The sequence below is a fragment of the Anomaloglossus baeobatrachus genome, chromosome 6 (assembly GCF_048569485.1).
Source record: "Anomaloglossus baeobatrachus isolate aAnoBae1 chromosome 6, aAnoBae1.hap1, whole genome shotgun sequence".
Lineage (NCBI taxonomy): Eukaryota > Metazoa > Chordata > Amphibia > Anura > Aromobatidae > Anomaloglossus > Anomaloglossus baeobatrachus.
In genome coordinates this window covers 517194347-517217838 of record NC_134358.1, presented here as the reverse complement: position 1 = coordinate 517217838, position 23492 = coordinate 517194347, and the positions used below count along the sequence as shown (strand labels likewise).

The 23492-nt window shown below is 50.0% G+C and overlaps 1 protein-coding gene across 1 annotated transcript in view; it reads right to left on the bottom strand.

Moving 5' to 3' along the window:
• Nucleotides 1-23492, bottom strand: part of CUL2 (cullin 2) — a 178501-nt gene that overhangs the window by 14102 nt on the left and 140907 nt on the right. Inside the window, exons 16-20 of the mRNA XM_075316773.1 lie at nt 22543-22620; nt 21931-21997; nt 19522-19724; nt 18516-18617; nt 933-1049 (exon numbers count right to left, since the gene is read on the bottom strand). Coding sequence (XP_075172888.1) covers nt 933-1049; nt 18516-18617; nt 19522-19724; nt 21931-21997; nt 22543-22620 — 567 coding nt within the window. The remainder of the gene's footprint in view (nt 1-932; nt 1050-18515; nt 18618-19521; nt 19725-21930; nt 21998-22542; nt 22621-23492) is intronic.

Below are 23492 nucleotides of genomic sequence, written 5' to 3'. Positions count from 1 at the left end.
TTGGACTTACAAGAATTAAAAAAAAAAGGAAATTTTAGGCCATTAGCTCATGACTGTTCAGACAGATATGTCTCCAAAGTAATCCCCAAGTTCAACGCTGGTGCATGGATTCTTGTTACTGGTATCCACAGTCCGAAGGCAAAACGAAAATACCACTGTGTTAAAACTTCACTTTATTGGTTCAATTTATAAAAGAGAAAAAAAAAAAAAAAAAAAGGTTCATGATAACAATACGTTGATTAATGAACTTTTGACATGGTTTTATTGTCATGATCCTCTTTTTTTAAAAAATGGAACCAATAAATTGAGGTTTTAATAAGTTGGTGCTGGATCCAGCCATTCATTGTTTGCGTTCAGAAACACAGCTAATCAGAAAATTAATGTATGAAGAGCAGATTTTTAATTGGGTGGTGTTCAGCTTTTAAAAAGCGCTTTTCGGTCAAGGAAAACTGTACAAGTGTACAAGTAACGCCACTCAAAGTACCTTTACTTTAAAGTTGATGAATTGTAAAAGAATAAAAAAAAATATATATCTATCTATCTATCTATCTCTCTATCTATATCTCTCTATCTATATCTCTCTATCTATATCTCTCTATCTATATCTCTCTATCTATATCTCTCTATCTATATCTCTCTATCTATCTATCTATATATATATATATATATATATAATATCTCTCTCTCTCTCTATCTCTCTATCTATTATATTATATCTATCTATAATATCTATATCTATATCCATTATATCTCTGTCCATTATATCTATATATATATCTGTCTATCTATCTTTATATACATACATACATACATACATACATACATTGGTCATAGTAACCAGTAAGGTGCAAGAGTTTCACCAACCACCACCATGATGTCACCACTCCCTATGGAGCACAACAGGGCTGCCAATGTCAAAGTTGAGTCCTTACCTCCTGTATCAATGAGTTATGCCGTAGTATTTTGCGGGCTTTCATTATACGCACTATAGCAGCTTGAAGGTACATTTTTCGGTCTTCATCTACAGCACTTCGGGTCTGTTCCACTTCCTATAGACATGTAAAGACAGTCAATTAGGCAGGTTAGCAATGGCGGCTCTTACTCCTCACTACATTCATCTTAAGGCAGCAGTCCTGTCAGGACCCTGAAAGTGATATGTAAACCAGGTCATTAAGGTGACCCTTAAAACGTTATCATAGTTATGATTTTTATTTAATAATTGAATAGAGACATGTAAAATACTAAACTTCGCAATGTATCTTAGAGAAATTTGCTTCTTTCTCCTCCAGGAATGCTAATTCATTCTCTATATTCTTAATTTATAGATAAAATCTTCAGTTTAGTGAAGACTATCCTATTACTGAGATAGGAGATAGCAGTTGGTGCTTATAAGATTTTATGAAGACCAGAGGAAGGAGCTCCGCCTCCAGCTGCCACCCTCCAGCTGCTCCCTCTCTGCCTGCAGCTGCTCCCTCTCCGCCTGCAGCTGCTCCTTCTCCGCCTCCACCCGCCCACCCTCCGCCTCCAGCTGCTCCTTCTCCGCCTGCCCACCCCTCCGCCTCCAGCTGCCCCCCTCCAGGCTCCAGCTGCTCCCTCTCTGCGTCCAGCTGCCACCCCCTCCAGCAGCTCCCTCTCCGCCTCCAGCTGCTCCTTCTCTGCCTGCCCACCCCTCCACCTCCAGCTGCCCCCCTCCAGCTGCTCCCTCTCCACGTCCAGCTGTCACCCCCTCCAGCCTCCAGCTGCCCCACCCTCAGCCTCCAGCTGCCCCACCCTCAGCCTCCAGCTGCCCCACCCTCAGCCTGCTCCCTCTCTGCCTCCACCTGCCCACCCTCCGCCTCCAGCTGCTCCTTCTCCGCCTGCCCACCCCTCCGCCTCCAGCTGCCCCCCTCCAGGCTCCAGCTGCTCCCTCTGAGTCCAGCTGACCCCCCCTCCAGCTGCTCCCTCTCCGCCTCCAGCTGCTCCTTCTCTGCCTGCCCACCCCTCCGCCTCCAGCTGCCCCCCCCCTCAGCCTCCAGCTGCCCCACCCTCAGCCTCCAGCTGCCCCACCCTCAGCCTCCAGCTGCCCCACCCTCAGCCTCCAGCTGCCCCACCCTCAGCCTCCAGCTGCCCCACCCTCAGCCTCCAGCTGCCCCACCCTCAGCCTCCAGCTGCCCCACCCTCAGCCTCCAGCTGCTCCTTCTCCGCCTGCCCACCCCTCTGCCTCCAGCTGCCCCCCTCCAGGCTCCAGCTGCTCCCTCTCTGCGTCCAGCTGCCCCCGCCCTCCGCCTCCAGCTGCCACCCCCTCCAGCTGCTCCCTCTCCACCTCCAGCTGCTCCTTCTCTGCCTGTCCACCCCTCCGCCTCCAGCTGCCCCCTCCAGCTCCAGCTGCTCCCTCTCCACGTCCAGCTGTCGCCCCCTCAGCCTCCAGCTGCCCCACCCTCAGCCTCCAGCTGCCCCACCCTCAGCCTCCAGCTGCCCCACCTCCGCCACCATCTGTCTGTACTAAACACATTTTATCCAGAAATTGAGAATTTTGAAAAGGTTTGATCAGTTGTGGAGATAAAAAAAGCTAATTTCTCTAATAAGATATAGTGGCTTGAAAAAGTATTCATACCCTGTAAACCTTTCCACATTTTTTTTTCCATGTTACACACACAAATTTTATTGGGATTTTTTGTGATATACCAACATGGAGTAGCAAGTATGTGTTAAGTGTAAAGGAAATGGTTTTCTAAATAGTTGAAAAATATAATTGTACTTTTTTTAACCATTCTTTACAAATTAGCTCTAGCCCCATAAGATTGGATGGAGAGTGTATGAACAGCAATCTTCAAGTCTTGCCCCAGATTTTCAATAAGATTTAGGTCTGGACTATGACCGGGCCAATCACACACATGAATAGGTTTTGAGCTAATCCAGCCATTGTAGCTCTGGCAGGATGTTTAGGGTCGTTGTCCTGCTGGAAGGTGAATCTAAGCCCCAGTCTCAAGTCTTTTGCAGCCTCTAAGATTTTCCTCCGGGATTGCCTAAGATTTTCCTCCGGGATTGCCTTGTATTTAAGCTCTATCCATCTTCCCATCAACTCTGACCATCTTCTCTGTCACTACTGCAGAAAAGCCTCCCCACAGCACAATGCTGCCTCCACCACGTGTGATGGTAGGGATGGTGTTTTCAGAGTAATGTGTAGTGTTAGTTTTCCTCCACACACAGCATTTAACATTTAGTCCCAAAAGTTCTACTTTGGTCTTATCTGACCAGAGAACCTTCGTCCACTTGCTAGCGGTGTCCTTGACATAGTATGTGAAAGAAGGTGGTCTGGTCAAATGACATAAAAGTAGAACTTTTTCGGCAAAATGCAAAGTGCTGGAGGTTATTCCTACCAACTATTTGATACACAGGAGCCGTCGCTCTGCCGAGCACATCTGTGTTCACTATGAGAAAGCTGCTGTTAGACATTTCTGGCAGTGGTTTTTCAGAAGGAAGAATAGGATCAGCAGTCCAAAATTGTATAAGTTGACGTCTTATTGCCCCCTGACAGCATCGGTTTAGTCCCTCAGACTGTCTAACCTGTTAATATAGGGTGAAATTAGTCTAAGCATATGGTGGGGGGGGCTAGGTCTAACAACTAATAATGTAACAAATGCAGTGAAATCAAAAGGTTAATCTATAAACTAGATCAATCGTCGGCCGCCCACAACCCTCGAGTTGCAGTAAAGCCAAAGTAGCATCTGGGTTAATATGAATCCACATGCCGGCCATTAAGCCCTGTGTGACTGCACTCACTAAGCTTTGATGTGTGGTCATATGAAATAGTTTCACTATCTGCCAAATAAGTGATTACAATTAATCCACAAAAATATCAAAAGTTCATTTGTGAGAAATGAATGAAACAATGAGTCAGTAAAAGAATGGACATTGGAAAGACATGCCAATTCAGATATCATGCATTTAGTGCAGATATGAAAATCCAAATACTGGGATAGTTTTAGGTCCAAATGATAGAACCCTCATTTAATATGCATTTATGGCACATCCCATGTAAGAAGGGAATTTTGTTACTTACCGTAAATTCCTTTTCTTCTAGCTCTTATTGGGAGACCCAGACGATTGGGGTATAGCTACTGCCCTCCGGAGGCCACACAAAGCACTACACTAAAAAGTGCAAGGCCCCTCCCCTTCTGGCTATACCCCCCCGTGGTATCACGGGTTCTCCAGTTTTAGTGCCAAAGCAAGAAGGAGGAAGCCAATAACTGGTTTAAACAAATTAACTCCGAATAACGTCGGAGAACTGAAAAACCGTTCAACATGAACAACATGTGTACCCGCAAACAACAAAAAAATCCCGAAGGACAACAGGGCGGGTGCTGGGTCTCCCAATAAGAGCTAGAAGAAAAGGAATTTACGGTAAGTAACAAAATTCCCTTCTTCTTCAGCGCTCTATTGGGAGACCCAGACGATTGGGACGTCCAAAAGCTGTCCCTGGGTGGGTAAAGAGATACCTCATGTTAGAGCTGCAAAACAGCCCTCCCCTACGGGGATGTCACTGCCGCCTGCAGGACTCTTCTACCTAAGCTGGCATCCGCCGAAGCATAGGTATGCACCTGATAATGTTTGGTGAAAGTGTGCAGACTCGACCAGGTAGCTGCCTGGCACACCTGTTGAGCCGAAGCCTGGTGTCGCAAAGCCCAGGACGCACCCACAGCTCTGGTTGAGTGGGCTTTCAGCCCTGAAGGAACCGGAAGCCCAGCAGAACGGTAGGCTTCCAGAATTGGTTCTTTGATCCATCGAGCCAGGGTGGCTTTAGAAGCCTGCGACCCCTTGCGCTGGCCAGCGACAAGGACAAAAAGTGCATCTGAACGGCGGATAGGCGCCGTGCGAGAAATATAGATTCTGAGTGCTCTCACCAGATCTAGCAAACGTAAGTCTTTCTCATACCGGTGAACCGGCTGAGGACAAAAGGAAGGCAAGGATATATCCTGATTAAGATGAAACGAGGATACGACCTTAGGGAGAAACTCCGGAATGGGGCGCAGCACTACCTTGTCCTGGTGGAACACCAGGAAGGGAGCCTTGGATGACAGAGCTGCCAGCTCAGACACTCGCCTAAGCGATGTGATCGCAACAAGAAACGCCACTTTCTGTGACAGGCGAGAAAAGGAAACGTCCTTTAGAGGCTCGAAGGGCGGCTTTTGCAGAGCAACTAGTACTCTGTTCAGATCCCATGGATCTAACGGCCGCTTGTACGGGGGCACAATATGACAGACCCCCTGTAGGAACGTGCGCACCTTAGGAAGACGTGCTAGACGCTTCTGAAAAAACACAGATAGTGCCGAGACTTGCCCTTTAAGGGAGCTGAGCGACAAGCCCTTTTCCAACCCCGATTGCAGGAAGGAAAGAAAGGTGGGCAATGCAAATGGCCAAGGGGATACTCTCTGTGCAGAGCACCAGGATAAGAAAATCTTCCACGTTCTGTGGTAGATCTTAGCAGACATTGACTTCCTAGCTTGTCTCATTGTGGCTACGACTCCTTGAGATAATCCTGCGGACGCTAGGATCCAGGACTCAATGGCCACACAGTCAGGTTCAGGGCCGCAGAATTCTGATGGAAAAACGGCCCTTGGGACAGTAAGTCTGGTCGGTCTGGCAGTGACCACGGTCGACCGACCGTGAGATGCCACAGATCCGGATACCACGATCTCCTCGGCCAGTCTGGGGCGACGAGTATGACGCGGCTGCAATCGGATCTGATCTTGCGTAACACTCTGGGCAAGAGTGCCAGAGGTGGGAAGACGTATGGGAGCCGGAACTGCGACCAATCTTGAACTAATGCGTCTGCCGCCAGAGCTCTTTGATCGCGCGACCTCGCCATGAATGCCGGGACCTTGTTGTTGTGCCGGGACGCCATTAGGTCGACGTCCGGCACTCCCCATCGGCGACAGATTTCCTGAAACACGTCCGGGTGAAGGGACCACTCCCCTGCGTCCATGCCCTGGCGACTGAGGAAGTCTGCTTCCCAATTTTCTACGCCTGGGATGTGAACCGCGGATATGGTGGATGCTGTGTCCTCCACCCACATTAGAATGCGCCGGACTTCTTGGAATGCTTGCCGACTGCGCGTCCCTCCTTGGTGGTTGATGTATGCCACCGCTGTGGAGTTGTCCGACTGGATTCGGATCTGCTTTCCTTCCAGCCACTGTTGGAAGGCCAGTAGGGCAAGATACACTGCCCTGATTTCCAGAACATTGATCTGAAGGGTGGACTCCTGCGGAGTCCACGTCCCCTGGGCCCTGTGGTGGAGAAACACTGCTCCCCACCCTGACAGACTCGCATCTGTCGTGACCACTGCCCAGGATGGGGGCAGGAAGGATCTTCCCTGAGACAATGAGGTGGGAAGGAGCCACCATTGTAGAGAGTCCTTGGCCGTCTGGGAAAGAGAGACTTTCCTGTCCAGGGACGTTGACTTCCCGTCCCATTGGCGGAGAATGTCCCATTGAAGTGGGCGCAGATGAAACTGCGCAAAGGGAACTGCTTCCATGGCTGCCACCATCTTCCCGAGGAAGTGCATGAGGCGCCGTAAGGGGTGCGACTGGCCTTGAAGGAGGGATTGCACCCCTGTCTGTAGGGACCGCTGCTTGTTCAGCGGAAGCTTCACTCTCGCTGCTCGAGTATGAAACTCCATGCCAAGATACGTTAGCGACTGTGACGGAGACAGATTCGACTTTGGAAAGTTGATGATCCATCCGAACGTCTGTAGAGTCTCCAGCGTAGCATGTAGACTGAGTTGGCATGCCTCTTGAGAGGGTGCCTTGACAAGTAGATCGTCTAGGTAAGGGATCACCGAGTGTCCCTGAGAGTGCAAGACTGCTACCACCGCCGCCATGACCTTGGTGAAGACCCGGGGGGCTGTCGCCAGACCGAATGGCAGAGCTACGAACTGAAGATGGTCGTTTCCTATCACAAAACGTAGAAAACGTTGATGTTCTGTAGCAATTGGCACGTGGAGATAAGCATCTTTGATGTCTATTGAGGCAAGGAAGTCTCCTTGAGACATTGAGGCAACGACAGAGCGGAGGGTTTCCATCCGGAACCGTCTGGCGTGCACATGTTTGTTGAGCAGCTTTAGATCCAGAACAGGACGGAACGAGCCGTCCTTTTTTGGAACCACAAAGAGATTGGAGTAAAACCCTCGCCCTTGTTCCTGAGGCGGTACAGGAACCACTACTCCTTCCGCTCTTAGGGAGTCCACCGCCTGCAGCAGGGCATCTGCTCGGTCTGGATGTGGGGAGGTTCTGAAGAACCGAGCTGGAGAACGAGAACTGAACTCGATTCTGTACCCGCGAGACAAAATGTTTGTCACCCACCGGTCTTTGACCTGTGACATCCAAATGTCGGAAAAGCGGGAGAGCCTGCCCCCGACCGGAGATGCGGAGGGGGGGGGCTGGAAGTCATGAGGTAGCCGCTTTGGAAGCGGTTCCTCCATTTGCTTTCTTGGGGCGTGCGTGAGCCCGCCAGGAATCTGAGACTCTTTGCGTCCTCTGAGTCCCTTTGGACGAGGAGAATTGTGTCTTGCCCGAACCTCGAAAGGACTGAAACCTCTGCTGCCATTTTTTCTGCTGAGGTTTGCTTGATCTGGGCTGGGGTAAGGAAGAGTCTTTACCCTTGGACTGTTTAATGATGTCAGCCAATGGCTCGCCAAACAGTCTATCTCTAGATAAAGGCAAGCTGGTTAAACATTTTTTGGAACCAGCATCTGCTTTCCAGTCCTTTAACCACAAGGCTCTGCGCAAAACTACCGAATTGGCGGACGCCATTGAGGTGCGGCTGGTAGATTCTAGGACCGCATTGATAGCGTAAGACGCAAACGCAGACATCTGCGAGGTAAGGGACGCCACTTGCGGCACCGCTGGATGTATGATAGCATCCACTTTTGCTAAACCAGCTGAAATAGCTTGGAGTGCCCATACGGCTGCGAATGCTGGAGCAAACGACGCGCCGATAGCTTCATAGACAGATTTTAACCAAAGGTCCATCTGTCTGTCATTGGCATCCTTAAGTGAAGCGCCATCCTCCACTGCAACTATGGATCTAGCTGCAAGTTTGGAAATCGGGGGGTCTACTTTTGGACACTGGGTCCAGCGCTTGACCACATCAGGGGGGAAAGGAAAACGTGTATCCTTAGAACGTTTAGAGAAACGCCTTTCTGGATGAGCGTCGTGTTTCTGGATTGACTCTCTGAAGTCAGAGTGATCCAAGAAAGCACTCAATTTACGCTTGGGATAGAGGAAACGAAACTTCTCCTGCTCTGCAGCTGCCTCCTCTGCAGAAGGAGCTGGTGGAGAAATATCCAACAGTCTATTGATGGCTGAGATAAGCTCGTTTACCATGGCGTCCCCATCCGGGGTATCCAGATTGAGAGGGGTTCCAGGATAAGACTCCTGATCACTCTCTTCAGACGCATCACAGGGCGACTGATTGCGCTGAGACCCTGAGCAGTGTGATGACGTTGAGGGTCTTTCCCAGCGAGCTCGCTTAGGGTGGCTGGGGCTATCATCTGAGTCATAATACTCAGCCTGGGAAGCCGGGGACCCCCTTGCAGTCTGGATTAATTCCAACTGAGGGGGATTAGAGGACAGAGACCTCGCCGTGTCCATAGACTGAGCCCCAGTCATGGATTGCAAAGTTTCAAGGATTTTTGCCATAGTCACAGACATTCCATCAGCAAAAACTGCAAAGTCTGTCCCTGACACCGGGGCAGGACTTACAAGCGTCTCAGCCTGGGTCACTACCCCTCCGGACTCCGGCTGGCGAAGCAGCACCGGATCTGAGCATTGCACACAATGGGGGTCTTTGGAACCTGCTGGTAGAGCAGCCCCACATGCAGCACACGCAGTGTACACATCCCTAGCCTTGGCAGCCTTGCGTTTTGTGGATGACATGTTGCTGCTTCCTCAGAGCGATCTGGGTATCCAGCCAGGAAGCGACCTCACAGTGCAAGAAATAAATAAATATATATATCTGGTGACACAGTACACCAATACACACTGAGGCACTAGAGGGGCCAGCTGAAATGCCGCTTACCGCCCGCTTAAGAGCGGGTGTGTGGTCGCCAAAAGCCCCCTAGTCCAGGTCTCCCAGAGCCTTGCGTCCTTCCTCCAGCCAGACTGCATGTAATGGCTGCCGGCGTCCTGGGAGAGGAGGGGGGGCGGGCCCTGGGCGTTCCTGGCTAAGAGCGGGAAGCCTGCTTCCCTCTGTGCCTAGTGAGAGGGCTGGAGCATGTAAATCAGGCTCCAGCCCTCGTCGCTGCTGCGAAACAGCGTCTCTCCCCTACCCTGATTGACAGGGTGGGGGCGGGAACGAAGCGGAGCTAGGCCGCAAAAGCCGGGGACTGGATTTATAAACGCCGCTGCCGTAAAAGCGCGGTCGGCGTGTCCCCGGCGCACTACAAGTCACAGCAGCGCCGCCGGTCCAGTGGGGGTCGGCGCTGCGTTCCCACAACACAAAAGTCCCCCAGTAAACTGCAGGAACACCAACTCAATCGTTACGGTCCCCGGCGCACTACAACACCCAGCGAGCCCGGAGTGTGTCTGTGCCTGCCGGGGACACAGAGTACCTGTATGATGCAGGGCCATGTCCCTGATTGTACTCCAGCTCCATATCCATCAGGTTCAACTGGGTCTGTGGATGGAGCCCGGCGTCAGAGCTTAGAGGCCGGCAGGATCCCACTTCCACAGAGCCCTACAAGGGGATGTGGAAGGAAAACAGCATGTGGGGCTCCAGCCCCTGTACCAGCAATAGGTACCTCAACCTTACAACACCATCCACGGGTGAGAAGGGAGCATGCTGGGGGCCCTATATGGGCCCTCTTTTCTTCCATCCGAAATAGTCAGCAGCTACTGCTGACTAAAATCTGTGGAGCTATGCGTGGATGTCTGACCTCCTTCGCACAAAGCTTGAAAACTGGAGAACCCGTGATACCACGGGGGGGTATAGCCAGAAGGGGAGGGGCCTTGCACTTTTTAGTGTAGTGCTTTGTGTGGCCTCCGGAGGGCAGTAGCTATACCCCAATCGTCTGGGTCTCCCAATAGAGCGCTGAAGAAATCCCATATTTCTGCTCCAATATTACTGAAAAAAAGAGAATTTTGTTTACTTACCGTAAATTCTTTTTCTTATAGTTCCGACATGGGAGACCCAGACCATGGGTGTTTAGCTTCTGCCTCCGGAGGACACACAAAGTACTACACTAAAAAGTGTAGCTCCTCCCTCCTAGCATATACACCCCCTGGATAACCAAATATAGCCAGTTTAGTGCAAAAGCTGAAGGAGGACATCCACCCACAAGTAGAGATAGAGCAAAACCCGGAACAACCGGAACCTCTGTCTACAACAACAGCCGGTGAAAACACACGGAAAAAGAAAACTGCCAACAGGCAACAGGGAGCGTGCTGGGTCTCCCATGTCGGAACTATAAGAAAAATAATTTACGGTAAGTAAACAAAATTCTCTTTTTCTTCATCGTTCCTTATGGGAGACCCAGACCATGGGACGTTCCAAAGCAGTCCATGGGTGGGAATAAACAGAAAACTGAGAAGTAGGCGAAACCTAACTTCACAAATGGGTGACAGCCGCCTGAAGGATGCGTCTGCCCAAGCTCGCATCTGCCGAAGCATGAGCATGCACTTGGTAGTGCTTCGAAAAGGTATGCAGTCTGGACCAAGTGGCAGCCTGACAGACCTGCTGAGCCGTAGCCTGGTGCCTGAAAGCCCAAGAGGCACCGACAGCTCTGGTCGAGTGTGCCTTGATCCCCGGCGGGGGAGGCACTTGAGTACACTGGTAGGCATCGGAAATGGCCGACCTAATCCAGCGAGCTAGGGTCGGCTTAGAAGCCGAGAGGCCCTTACGCTGACCAGTGGTCAGCACAAAGAGAGAGGTGCACCGCCTAAGAGCAGCGGTGCGAGACACATAGATCCGGAGCGCCCGCACCAGATCCAGAGTATGCAACGCTTTTTCAAAGCGATGAACAGGAGCCGGACAAAAGGAAGGCAGGGAAATATCCTGGTTAAGGTGGAAAGAAGACACCACCTTAGGAAGAAAGTCCGGAGACGGACGAAGAACCACCACCTTGTCTTGGTGAAAAACCAAAAAAGGTGACTCCGAGGAGAGCGCAGCCAAATCAGAGACTCTCCTGAGGGAAGTTATGGCCACTAGAAAGACCACTTTCTGTGAAAGACGAGACAAAGAAACCTCCCTAAGTGGCTCAAAAGGGGGTTTCTGCAAGGCCGTGAGGACCAGATTAAGGTCCCAGGGATCCAGAGTCCGCCGGTAAGGCGGAATGATGTGAGATGCGCCCTGCATGAAGGTGCGCACCTGAGCCAGCCGGGCGATACGCCGCTGGAACAACACTGACAGAGCCGAGACCTGTCCCTTGAGGGAATTGAGGGATGGTCCTAGCTGCAGACCAGACTGCAGGAAGGACAGAAGGGTCGGCAGGGAAAAAGGCCAAGGGGCATGGCCGGAAGAACGACACCAGGACAGGAAAATTCTCCAAGTCCTGTGGTAAATTTTGGCCGAGGAAGACTTCCGAGCCTGAGTCATAGTGGAGATGACTTCGGGAGGAATGCCAGAAGCCGTCAGGATCCAGGACTCAAGAGCCACGTCGTCAATCTGAGAGCTGCAGAATTCTGGCGGAAAAACGGACCTTGTGAGAGAAGGTCTGGGCGGTCCGGGAGATGCCACGGCACTTCTACGGACAGACGGAGCAGGTCTGGATACCAAGCTCGCCTGGGCCAGTCTGGAGCAATGAGTATGACCCGACGGCCCTCCATTCTGATCTTGCGCAGGACTCTGGGCAAGAGAACTAGAGGGGGAAACACGTAAGACAGACGGAACTGGGACCAATCCTGAACCAGCGCGTCCGCTGCAAAGGCCTGAGGATCGTGGGAGCGAGCCACGTAAACCGGGGCCTTGTTGTTGTGCCGGGATGCCATTAGATCCACTTCCGGAGTGCCCCACTTGCGGCAGATCGACCGGAACACTGCCGGATGCAGAGCCCACTCGCCGTTGTCCACGGTTTGACGGCTGAGATAATCTGCCTCCCAGTTTTCTACGCCGGGGATGTGGACTGCGGATATGGTGGACTTGGAGTCCTCCGTCTACTGAAGGATGCGTTGAACCTCCAACATTGCCAGGCAGCTGCGAGTCCCGCCCTGGTGATTGATGTAGGCAACCGCTGTCGCGTTGTCTGACTGGACTCGAATGTGCTTGCCCGCCAACAGGTGGTGAAAGGCTACGAGAGCTAAGAGCACAGCTCTGATTTCCAGCACATTGATCGAGAGGGCTGATTCGGACGGAGTCCAAGTGCCCTGTGCTCGGTGGTGGAGAAATACTGCTCCCCAGCCGGTTAGACTGGCATCCGTGGTGAGGATCACCCAGGACGGGGCCAGGAAGGAGTGTCCCCGAGACAGAGAGGGGGGCCGAAGCCACTACTGAAGAGAGCTCCTGGTCTGTGGCGACAGAGCCACCAACCTGTGCAAGGAAGAAGTCAGCTTGTCCCAACAGCGGAGAATGTCCAGCTGCAGAGGACGCAGATGGAACTGGGCAAAGGGAACCGCTTCCATTGACGCCACCATCTGACCCAGCACCTGCATGAGGTGCCTGATGGAATGACGGCGGGGCCTCAACAGAGAGCGCACCGCCAGATGGAGGGACTGCTGTTTGACTAAGGGCAGCTTGACAAGTGCTGGCAGAGTCTCGAATTGCATCCCTAGGTACGTGAGTTTTTGGGTCGGGGTCAGAGTGGACTTGGGCAGATTGACAAGCCACCCGAATTGAACAAGAGTGGTGAGAGTGAGCGAGACACTCCGCTGACAGTCTGCGCTGGATGAAGCCTTGACAAGAAGGTCGTCCAGGTAAGGAATCACTGCCAACCCCTGGAGGTGCAGAACTGCAACCACTGCTGCCATGACCTTGGTAAATACTCGAGGGGCCGTGGCTAACCCGAAGGGGAGAGCCACGAATTGGAAATGTTCCTCTCCGATTGCAAAACGTAGCCAACGCTGGTGTGAAACTGCAATTGGCACATGCAGATAGGCATCTCTGATGTCGATGGATGCCAGGAAATCTCCTTGGGTCATTGAGGCAATGACTGATCGCAGAGACTCCATGCGAAAGTGCCGCACCTGAACATGCTTGTTGAGAAGCTTGAGATCCAGGATGGGCCGGAGGGAACCGTCCTTTTTGGGGACTAGGAAGAGATTTGAGTAAAAACCTCTGAACCGTTCCCTGGCGGGAACCGGTACAATCACTCCGCTGGCCTGCAAGGATGCCACGGCCTGAGAGAAGGCGGCGACCTTGGAGCAGGGGGGAGTTGACAGAAAAAATCTGTTTGGCGGGCTGGAAGAGAACTCTATCCTGTAGCCGTGGGAGATGATATCCCGCACCCACTGATCGGGGACGTGTTGAAACCACACGTCGCCAAAGTGGGAGAGCCTGCCACCGACCAAGGACATTGCTGGCTCGGCCAGATAGTCAAGAGGAGGCTGCCTTGGTGGCAGCAGTTCCTGCGGACTTTTGTGGACGCGGCTTCTTGCGCCAGGTGGGCTTCTGGTCCTTGGCTGAGTTAGTGGACGAGGCCGAGGGCTTAGAGGACGACCAGTTAGAGGAACGAAAGGAACGAAACCTCGACTGATTCCTGCCCTGGACAGGTTTCTTGGTTTTAGTCTGTGGCAAGGAAGTACTCTTCCCGCCAGTAGCCTCCTTAATTATTTCATCCAGTTGTTCACCAAACAGCCTGGACCCAGCAAATGGGAGCCCAGCAAGGTACTTCTTTGAGGAAGCATCTGCCCTCCACTGTCGAAGCCACAAGACCCTGCGGATAGCGAGGGAATTAGCGGAGGCCACCGCAGTGCGGTGAGAGGCCTCCAGCATGGCAGACATGGCGTAGGCTGAAAAGGCTGAAGCCTGGGAAGTTAAGGCAACCAATTCAGGCATAGAGTCCCTAGTGAGGGAGTGCATCTCCTCTAGGGAAGCAGAGATGGCTTTGAGAGCCCACACTGCTGCAAAGGATGGGGAGAACGAGGCCCCTGCCGCCTCAGACAGACTTGGCCAGGAGGTCAACCTGGCGGTCAGTGGGATCCTTAAGTGAGGTGCCATCAGCCACAGATACAACTGTCCGGGCTGAGAGTCTAGACACCGGAGGGTCTACCTTTGGTGAGTGAGCCCACTCCTTGACCACCTCTGGTGGAAAAGGATAACGGTCATCAGAACCACGCTTTGGGAAGCGTTTGTCAGGACAGGCTCTGGGCTTGAACACAGTGGCTTGAAAACTGGAGTGGTTAAAGAACACACTCCTTGTTCTCTTAGGCAAGGTAAACTGGTGCTTTTCTGCCAGAGAGGGTTGCTCCTCTGATACTGGCGGATTGAGGTCCAGTACAGAATTAATGGACGCAATCAAATCACTCACATCTGCATCACCCTCGGTCAGATCAATGGGGCACATGGAGGTAGCGTCCGAGCCCCCAGTAAAGATATCCTCCTCGTCCTGCGGGTCGGCTCGTGAATCGGAGCCGCGGGACGAGGAAGGAGAGGGATCCCCGTGTCTCCTCTAAGGGGGACGGGGTCTGGGAGCAGATGAAGAATCCTCTGTGAGCTCTGCAGAGCGAGCCGAAGCAGCAGAGGCGCCCTGAGAAGGGGGCTGATGCAAGGTTAGCAGAGTCCGGGACAGCTGTCCCATGGAGTCGGCGAAGGACTGGGAGATAGACTTAGAAAACAATTCTACCCAGGCCGGGGGTTCAGCCACCGGGGCCGGAGCAGCCAGAGGGACCACTAGGGATACTCCAGGCTGAGGCACCACCATGTTAGAGCAGGCATCACAATGAGGATATGTGCTCGGTTCAGGCAGTACGAGCTTACATGCAGTGCATATTGAGTACAGCCTTGCAGCCTTGCTCCTAGTGTGAGACATGCTGCTGAGGTGGAGGCTCTGCAGTAAAGAATACACTCCTTCAGAATGCCCAGAGAGTGTATAAGAAAGTCCACAAACCAGAGGTTGTGGCTTACCAGACCGTTTTGTGTGCCCTCCGGATTCCACAGCTCGGACCCCCAGACAGGTTGCAGAGATGCAGCAGCCAGCGCCGATCAGTGTGAGAACGCTGATAAAATGGCGCCGGAGTGAGGAGGGGGGGCGGGGCCTAGTCCAAGAGTGGGAACCGGAGGGCCAAGGGGATATACAGGGGAGGGGAACCTCTCCTCAGAGAGGAGTGTCCTCCCCTGTGCTGAACGGCCGGTGGGCGGCGCCGCACTGTCCCTCTGCATGACTGACATGCAGGGGCAGTGAAAACGAAACTAGGCCGCAGCCGAAGCCGGGGCCTAAATTTTACAATGCGGCCGGCACTCAGGCACCCTCGGCGCGGTTCTCTGGTGAAAACCGGAGAACCGGCCGGAAATGTCACAAAGTTTACAAAACACACTCTCCCCAACATTAAAGTACAAGGGACCCCCTGACAATAACGTCTCAATAGTTAGCTTGTGAGACGCAGGGCCAGGTCCCTGAGGGGTGAGCGCTCCGTCCGGCAGGGTCCTGAAAGGGCTGCGGATGGAGACCGGTCTCCTGCAAAGCAGTGAGAACCGTGCTGGCTCCCACTTCAAGCCAGAGCCCGAGGGATGGTGAAGGAGCGCGGCATGTAAGGCTTCAGCCCTGAAATCAACCTTAACAACACCGCCGACACAGTGGGGTGAGAAGGGACATGCCGGGAGTCCAGGCTTGGACCCGCTTTTCTTCAAACTCTTTAAAATGAAAATCAGATGAGAATGCATGAATGTGGATGTGTGCCTCCTGAACACAAAGCATTGAACTGGCTATATTTGGTTATCCAGGGGGTGTATATGCTAGGAGGGAGGAGCTACACTTTTTAGTGTAGTACTTTGTGTGTCCTCCGGAGGCAGAAGCTATACACCCATGGTCTGGGTCTCCCATAAGGAACGATGAAGAAATAGGAGTTCGACTTTTTGAACGCTAAAACATATACAGGGGACTTTTCTTACCACTAAGCAATAATATACTTGTCAAAATGAGCCTTATGTGTATCGGCACAAAAGACCCTTTTACACGGACCAGGACAAGAATATGCCAAGTGAGGGATCGTAAGGCTATGTGCCCACGCTGTGGAAAATGTGCGGAATTTGCCGCGTTTTTTTCGCGGAAATTCCACGGATTTTCCAGAAATCTGCAGCACAGCTACTCCCCAGCCATTTCTATGGCATTTGGGAACTGCTGTGCCCACGCTGCGTTTTTTTCCGCAGCGGAAATAATGCGGAATTCCCTGCGGAAAAATCAGTGGCATGGGAATTATTCCTGCAGACTTCTCCGCAGGGTCCCATATACTTACCTGCCTTGATAGAAGACGATGATGTCACTTTCTCCGTCCGGTGCACAGGAGCGCGGTCGATCCAGGTACAGGAAGGAAGAGGTGGGCGGGGCCTGCACGAGCTCCGGTCATGTGACAGCCAGAGCTAGTTCAGGCCCGCCCACCTTCTCCAGCACAGTGCACCAGACGCTGACAGAGTGACCCGGCTGCCGGAAAGCGAGGTGCTGCATGATGGAGGTAAGTAATATAAGCGCCCCGATCGCTGCAGCACTTGTTCTGCATGGAGGATGCAGTGCCGAAGCCATGGTACTGTATCCTCAATGCAGAATGCCCGCAACCATATCCGCAGGACATTCTGCAATACATCCGCAGCATGGAAACAGACAGAAGTTTGCTGCAGTTTTCTGGGAGCACCTGCGGAATGACCTGCGGATATAACCGTAGGACACTGTCCCCGTGGGCACATAGCCTAAGAACACTTGATCCCAACTATTAGTCCATGTAAACATATCAGCTGGCAAATAAGAAAATGCAGGATAGCTGACTGGCCGGATTATTTATATAGACCTCCCCAGCACCACTTATGTATACAATATGCATAGAACAATTGTCCCCATACAGCTTGTATCTGCTTGTGTAAATGAGCCTTAGTCTGAATCCATTCAAATCACCCCCCCTTTTGCCCTATTGAAAATAAAACCAGAATACAATACAATTTATAAAAAAAACAAAAAAAAAAAACAAAAAAAAAAAAAACACACCACACATTTGGTATCGCCACATTCAGAAATACCAGATTTATCAAAAGATAAAATCAATTAATCTGATCGGTAGCGTATCGAGGAAAAAAAAAACCCCCAAACAAAGCGCCAGAATTAAGTTTTTATTTTGGTTGCCGCAACATTGCATTAATATGGCAAATCAAAACATTGTATCTACCCAAAATGTTGAAATTGAAAATGTCAGGGCATGATGCAGAAAATAAGCCATCACTGAGAACTTTGGGTATCGAAAAAGGTTGATAAAAGTGCAATTTTTTTTTTTTTTTTTTTTTTACAAACTTCTGAATTTTTATGATCCCTTTCATAAAACTAAAACTAATAAATGTTTGGTATCTATGGCCTAGAAGTGCTACCATGGCTTGCAGCATCATCAAACTGTTCTCCTATCCAGCACAATTGAGACAAACTGCAAAAGGAGCTGCCAGCAGAGGATCCTGATGATTTGCACAAGTGCATTCAGTGTGGAAGAACATTCCTCAGACACCACTGATATAGGCCAAAGTGGTGTGAAAGTGCAGGGATTTCTACATGCAGTTCTCATACTAGATACTGATTAAATTGAGATATTTTGAATTTTTGTCCATTTTTTCCTTCCTTGCGTATCATTAGTATGTCTTATCCATCCCGTGAGCTCCATAATTCATTGACACTTCCCTACATGGTGTTGCAATTTTAATGTGTCATATTATATATATAAAAAATGTAAGCATATATACGACGGATATTAGGCAATAGATACCTTTCTGGCATACAAATCTAAACTTCTAAAGGAGGTGTTACACGCAGCGATATCGCTAGTGATATCGCTGGTGAAAGCACCCGCCCCCGTCGTTTGTGTGTCACGGGGAAATCGCTGCCCGTGGCGCACAAAATCATTTGGAGCCGTCACACGAACTTACCTGCCTAGGGATGTCGCTGTATCCAGCGAACCGCCTCCTTTCTAAGGGGGACGTTCGTCGGCATCACTAAGCGGCCGCCCAATAGAAGCGGAGGGGTGGAGATGAGCGGGACGTAACATCCCGCTCACCTCCTTCCTTCCTCATTGCCGGCGGCCGCAGGTAAGCTGTACGTCGTCGCTCCCGAGGTGTCACACGTAGCGAGGTGTGCTGCCTCGGGAACGACGAACAACCTGCGAGATCAACAATCAACGATTTTTTGAAAAGGAACGACGTGTCAACGATGGACGATAAGGTGAGTATTTTCCATCGTTAACGGTCGTTCCTTGCTGTTACACGCAACGACGTCGCTAACGATGCCGGATGTGCATCACAGAATGCTTACCCCCGGTGTAACGGGGCCTTTAGCTTACTCACAAATAACAGATGAACAAGATCTTGGTGAGCCACTTGTGGGGGGGGGGAAAAAAAAAAAAAAAAAAAAAGAGGACACTAACCTGTGGTGTATCCTTTTGCATTGGTGTAGTGATTTTGAATTTCGTCCTTTTACTGCTGAAATTCATATTTAATGAAAATATTGATTCGATGTCCACATCTTCCTGCAGTGGAATAAAAGGAAGTCAAGTGAGTTTCATGCAGTTTTACAGGCTGCAGTCAGAAGCAGAGTTATGTATAGAGAGAAGCTACAGCGTCTGACCCCTACTTACAGCTGCACACTGAGCAGAGCATGCAAGTGTATGTAGGGGTCGGAAGGAATAGCGTTTGGCCAACAGTTATGTAAGGTGTATGGACAGGTTTAAGGACTACAAATTAAGACATGGCAGTGTATGGAAACATTGGAAGAGTTCTGTATATAAAGATGGATACATGCACTTTGTCCTAAGCTGGATACCAGGGCAAGGTTTCACGGGATGTCGCCTTTCTAAGACTATATTCTTTGAAAGGGACATGCCCTGTAATCTTGTCCAGGTATCCAGCTCCTCAGGACAAAGTACATGTATTTATTGCTTCAAAAGGCTCAGGGAGGTAAAAAAAGAACAGCCAAAATAGGACTTCACAAACCGTCTAAGGGGTCAGCAGGGCCCCCCGATACTGCTCCCCCTCTTAATTGGCTGCAGTGTCATATCCCGTTCCATTTTTCGACAGCACTGCAGCCAATCATGGAGCTGCATGGCCCCGCTGATATAGCTGGCATGGTCAACAAAGACTGGAGCAGCATCAAGAGGCGGCAATATTCTTTGAACCCCTTCAAGTAGATTAACACATATAGGTCTACTGATGGGTGAGATTTTTTTTTTTTAACTATAATTTAATGCCTAAGAGAACAACCAGATAGTTCAAACCAAGGGAAACATGGATCAGATGAGATGTATTTGGCACCATGTGTATTTATGTGGAATTTGGGAGCACACCAGGATGAACGGGAAACCTGATTACTTTACATGCCAAGCCTAATGGGGTCTGGTTGACGTTAATGAACTTCCTCAATCACTAAACCCAAACCTTGTCAGAATCGTGGTTTATCATTTTCACATCCAGTAGAGATTTGATGGTCTTGGTCAGCTCCTTCTCATTCATCTGTGTGCTGTCTTGTAGCTCCTTATAGGTGACCGATTCACTGTTGTTGAAGACCAGTAGGACGGCCATTTGGTAGGTAGTGACCATAGCTACGTAGGGTTTAGACAAGTAGTTCATTTTCACTTCACCTGTACGAAAATATTTTGATTATATGGACATTAAAAGATATAAATTCATCTTTACGAGATGTGCCCAATCAATCGTATACATGCAACACACGGTCAAAGTCCCCAAAGAAAAAAAAAAAACGTAGAGTTGAGGCCAGAGGTACCTGAATGGTAGCCCATCTTACAACACGGTTACATGGCATATGCAATAGGATGGCAATCTCAATAACTCTGCTCCAAAATACAGTATGTATGAAACTGGAGACGAGTGGATTAAAATCTGCTCTGCCAGTAATTCATTGATGAACAGGACACGAGAAAAATGTAAAACTACAACTTAATGGTCAACGCGTTTGAAAGTGACACTTCTTAATCAGGACAAACCACAGTGATGAGTGAACCTGCAGAAGCGGATCTAAAGGTCTTTAAGATCACATCTGCAGGCTTCACTTATCACTGTGGTTTGTCCTGATGCAGAAGTGTATGACTTCGAAATGCGTTGACCATTTAAGAGGACCACCCACCAGGATTTCCCTATATTAACTAAAGCCAGTGCTATACTGGCGCGATCATGCTGATTCTATACATACCTTTAGTTGTGAGATTGGATGCATACTTTCTGAAATATAGGCAAGTTTGTGAAATGCACTGTTATTTGATTGATAGGTGCTGCAGAATATCTAATAGGTGGGTTGGGTTTTGCTAGTTAGTCCCGCCCCTGTCTGTCCTTCCTCCTATCCTTCCTCCCACTGTAATAAGACAAGGGGAGCAAGGATAGGCAGCAGACAGGGGCGGGAATAACAAAACCCGACCCCAGCTATCAGATATTCTGTAGCTACTATCAATCAAATAACAGCGCATTTCACAAACTTTACTTGCCTATATTTCAGAAACTATACATTCGATCTCACAACTAAAGCTATGTATAGAATCAGCATGATAGCACCAGTATAGCACTGGCTTTAGTTTATATAGGAAAATCCTGGTGGTTGGTCCTCTTTAAGCCACATTTCTATATTTTTCCTGTCTTCTCTATCACTGAATTATTGGCAGCGCCGATTTTAACCCATTTGACTCCAGTTCCATAAGATTTTCCTTCTCTTGGATTGGCAGCAGCTTTTCTCCCAAGTTGACACAGTAGCTGCGTCTTCACCAAGTGAGCAAAAGTACACTTTTGTCTCCAGGTTTCTTCTCAGATAAGACTATTTGCGCTCATTGTCTTTCCAGTTTCTGTTTACTCAAAATGCATTGTGTGACGGAGCATAATGCTTTACATAAAGAACACGTTTGTACAGTCATAACAATCCCTGTACCGTTTAATGGGATTTCATGGCGTTAGCATCCTAGGGAATGTTCATCACAGTGTGGCGATCTATTGGCACTAAGGGGTACTTTGCACGCTGCGACATCGCTAGCCGATTGTAGCGATGCCGAGTGCGATAGTCCCCGCCCCCGTCGCAGATGCGATATCTTGTGATAGCTGCCATAGCGAACATTATCACTACGGCAGCTTCACACGGACTTACCTGCCCTGCGACGTCACTCTGGCCGGCGACCCACCTCCTTCCTACGGGGGCGGGTCGTGCGGCGTCACAGTGACGTCACACAGCAGGCGGCCAATAGAAGCGGAGGGGCAGAGATGAGTGGGACATAAACATCCCGCCCACCTTCTCCCTTCCGCATTGCAGGCGGGACGCAGGTAAGGAGATGTTCCTCGCTCCTGCGGCTTCATACACAGCGATGTGTGCTGCCGCAGGAACGTGGAACAACATTGTACCTGTCGCTGCAGCGAAATTATGGAAATGACCGACACAGATCACCGATTTTCGACGCTTTTGCGATCGTTTATCGGTGCTTCTAGGCTTTACACGTTGTGACATCGTTACCGGCACCGGATGTGCGTCACTTTCAATTTGACCCCGATGATATCGCAGTAGCGATGTCGCAACGTGCAAAGTACCCCTTACTCACGTAACCTCCGCCATTTCTGGCACTTTCTTAGGGTGGATGCACATGATCAGGACACGCTGGGTATTGGAAGCATGTGACCGGAGCTTCCCGCGATACCATTATACTGGAGTGTGCCGGATCCGGCAAACCGGCGAAAAGCCAGATGTGTGAAAGCACCCTAAACGCAACCCATAGTAATGCACATACATATATTCTGTATTCTTCCTCGCCCATTGCCAGGTTACAGCTACAGCACTACATCATATCCATATCTTACCTGTACACAAATAGTGCAACCACGTCAGCTTCCTGCCACTAAAATGCTGGTTGTAAAATAATTCAAACTGCAGAATAAACAAAAGACAAACGGCTTGCATGAAACAAAGTCAATTTCTATCAGAAAATAAAAAAAATAAAAATTCCCAGTCTTAAATTGCAGACACGCCACACAATACTCGGCTGGCCATGTGTATGGGAGCCATCGGACTGTCCTTTTGGTAAATGTACGGAGTGAGGAAGATGATGGATCCCCTTATTCTTTTTTCCTCACTAATATACACATGAAAGCTTCACTGAGCACAGTGTCCATGTTAATCAGGAGTACAAGAAACACCGGCCTGTGTGACAGTATATAACATGTATGCAAGCAGTAAGTGATCACTGTGGGATCCATCTTATTGATCATAAGAACAGGGGTCCTAAATACAGTACGATTGGAGCGTCAGTAAGTGTATCAGACCGCCACTCCAGTCAAACAGGTGGGTCAGTCAATTGATCAAAAACTTACCACTTATCCTTGAAGGTGATCATAAAAATATTTAGCAAAGAAAAAAAACCCAAAAAAAACAAAAAAAAAAAAAAACAAGAACTTGTAAAAGCTGGCCCTTACCATCTGAACGCTCTTTTCCAGTTCCTGAGGGATGGCAAATGTGGAGGATGGCGCCTGAGTCAAAGGCCATGCACCAGCCTAAAACAAACGTATGCGGGAATTACACATTGTACATTAGATGGTGATACAGAACAGGTGACGCACTGCCCACTATACCTTATTCAGATGCCCATTTTTTTTTCTTGTACATAAAAAAAGAGAATTTTGTTTACTTACCGTAAATTCTTTTTCTTATAGTTCCGTAATGGGAGACCCAGACCATGGGTGTATAGCTTCTGCCTCCGGAGGACACACAAAGTACTACACTAAAAAGTGTAGCTCCTCCCTCCGAGCATATACACCCCCTGGATAACCAAATATAGCCAGTTTAGTGCAAAAGCTGAAGGAGAATAGCCACCCACAAGTAGAGATAGAGCAAAAAACCGGAACAACCGGAGCCTCTGTCTACAACAGCCGGTGATAACACGCGGAACAAGAAACTGCCAACAGGCAACAGGGAGGGTGCTGGGTCTCCCATTACGGAACTATAAGAAAAAGAATTTACGGTAAGTAAACAAAATTCTCTTTTTCTTCATCGTTCCTATGGGAGACCCAGACCATGGGACGTCTCAAAGCAGTCCATGAGTGGGAAATAAACAGAAAACTGAGAAGTAGGCAACAACTAACTTCACAAATGGGCGACAGCTGCCTGAAGGATGCGTCTGCCCAAGCTCGCATCTGCCGAAGCATGAGCATGCACTTGGTAGTGCTTCGAAAAGGTGTGCAGACTAGACCAAGTGGCAGCCTGACAGACCTGCTGAGCCGTAGCCTGGTACCTGAAAGCCCAAGAGGCACCGACAGCTCTGGTCGAGTGTGCCTTGATCCCCGGCGGGGGAGGCACCTGAGTACACTGGTAGGCATCGGATACGGCCGACCTAATCCAACGAGCTAGGGTCGGTTTAGAAGCCGAG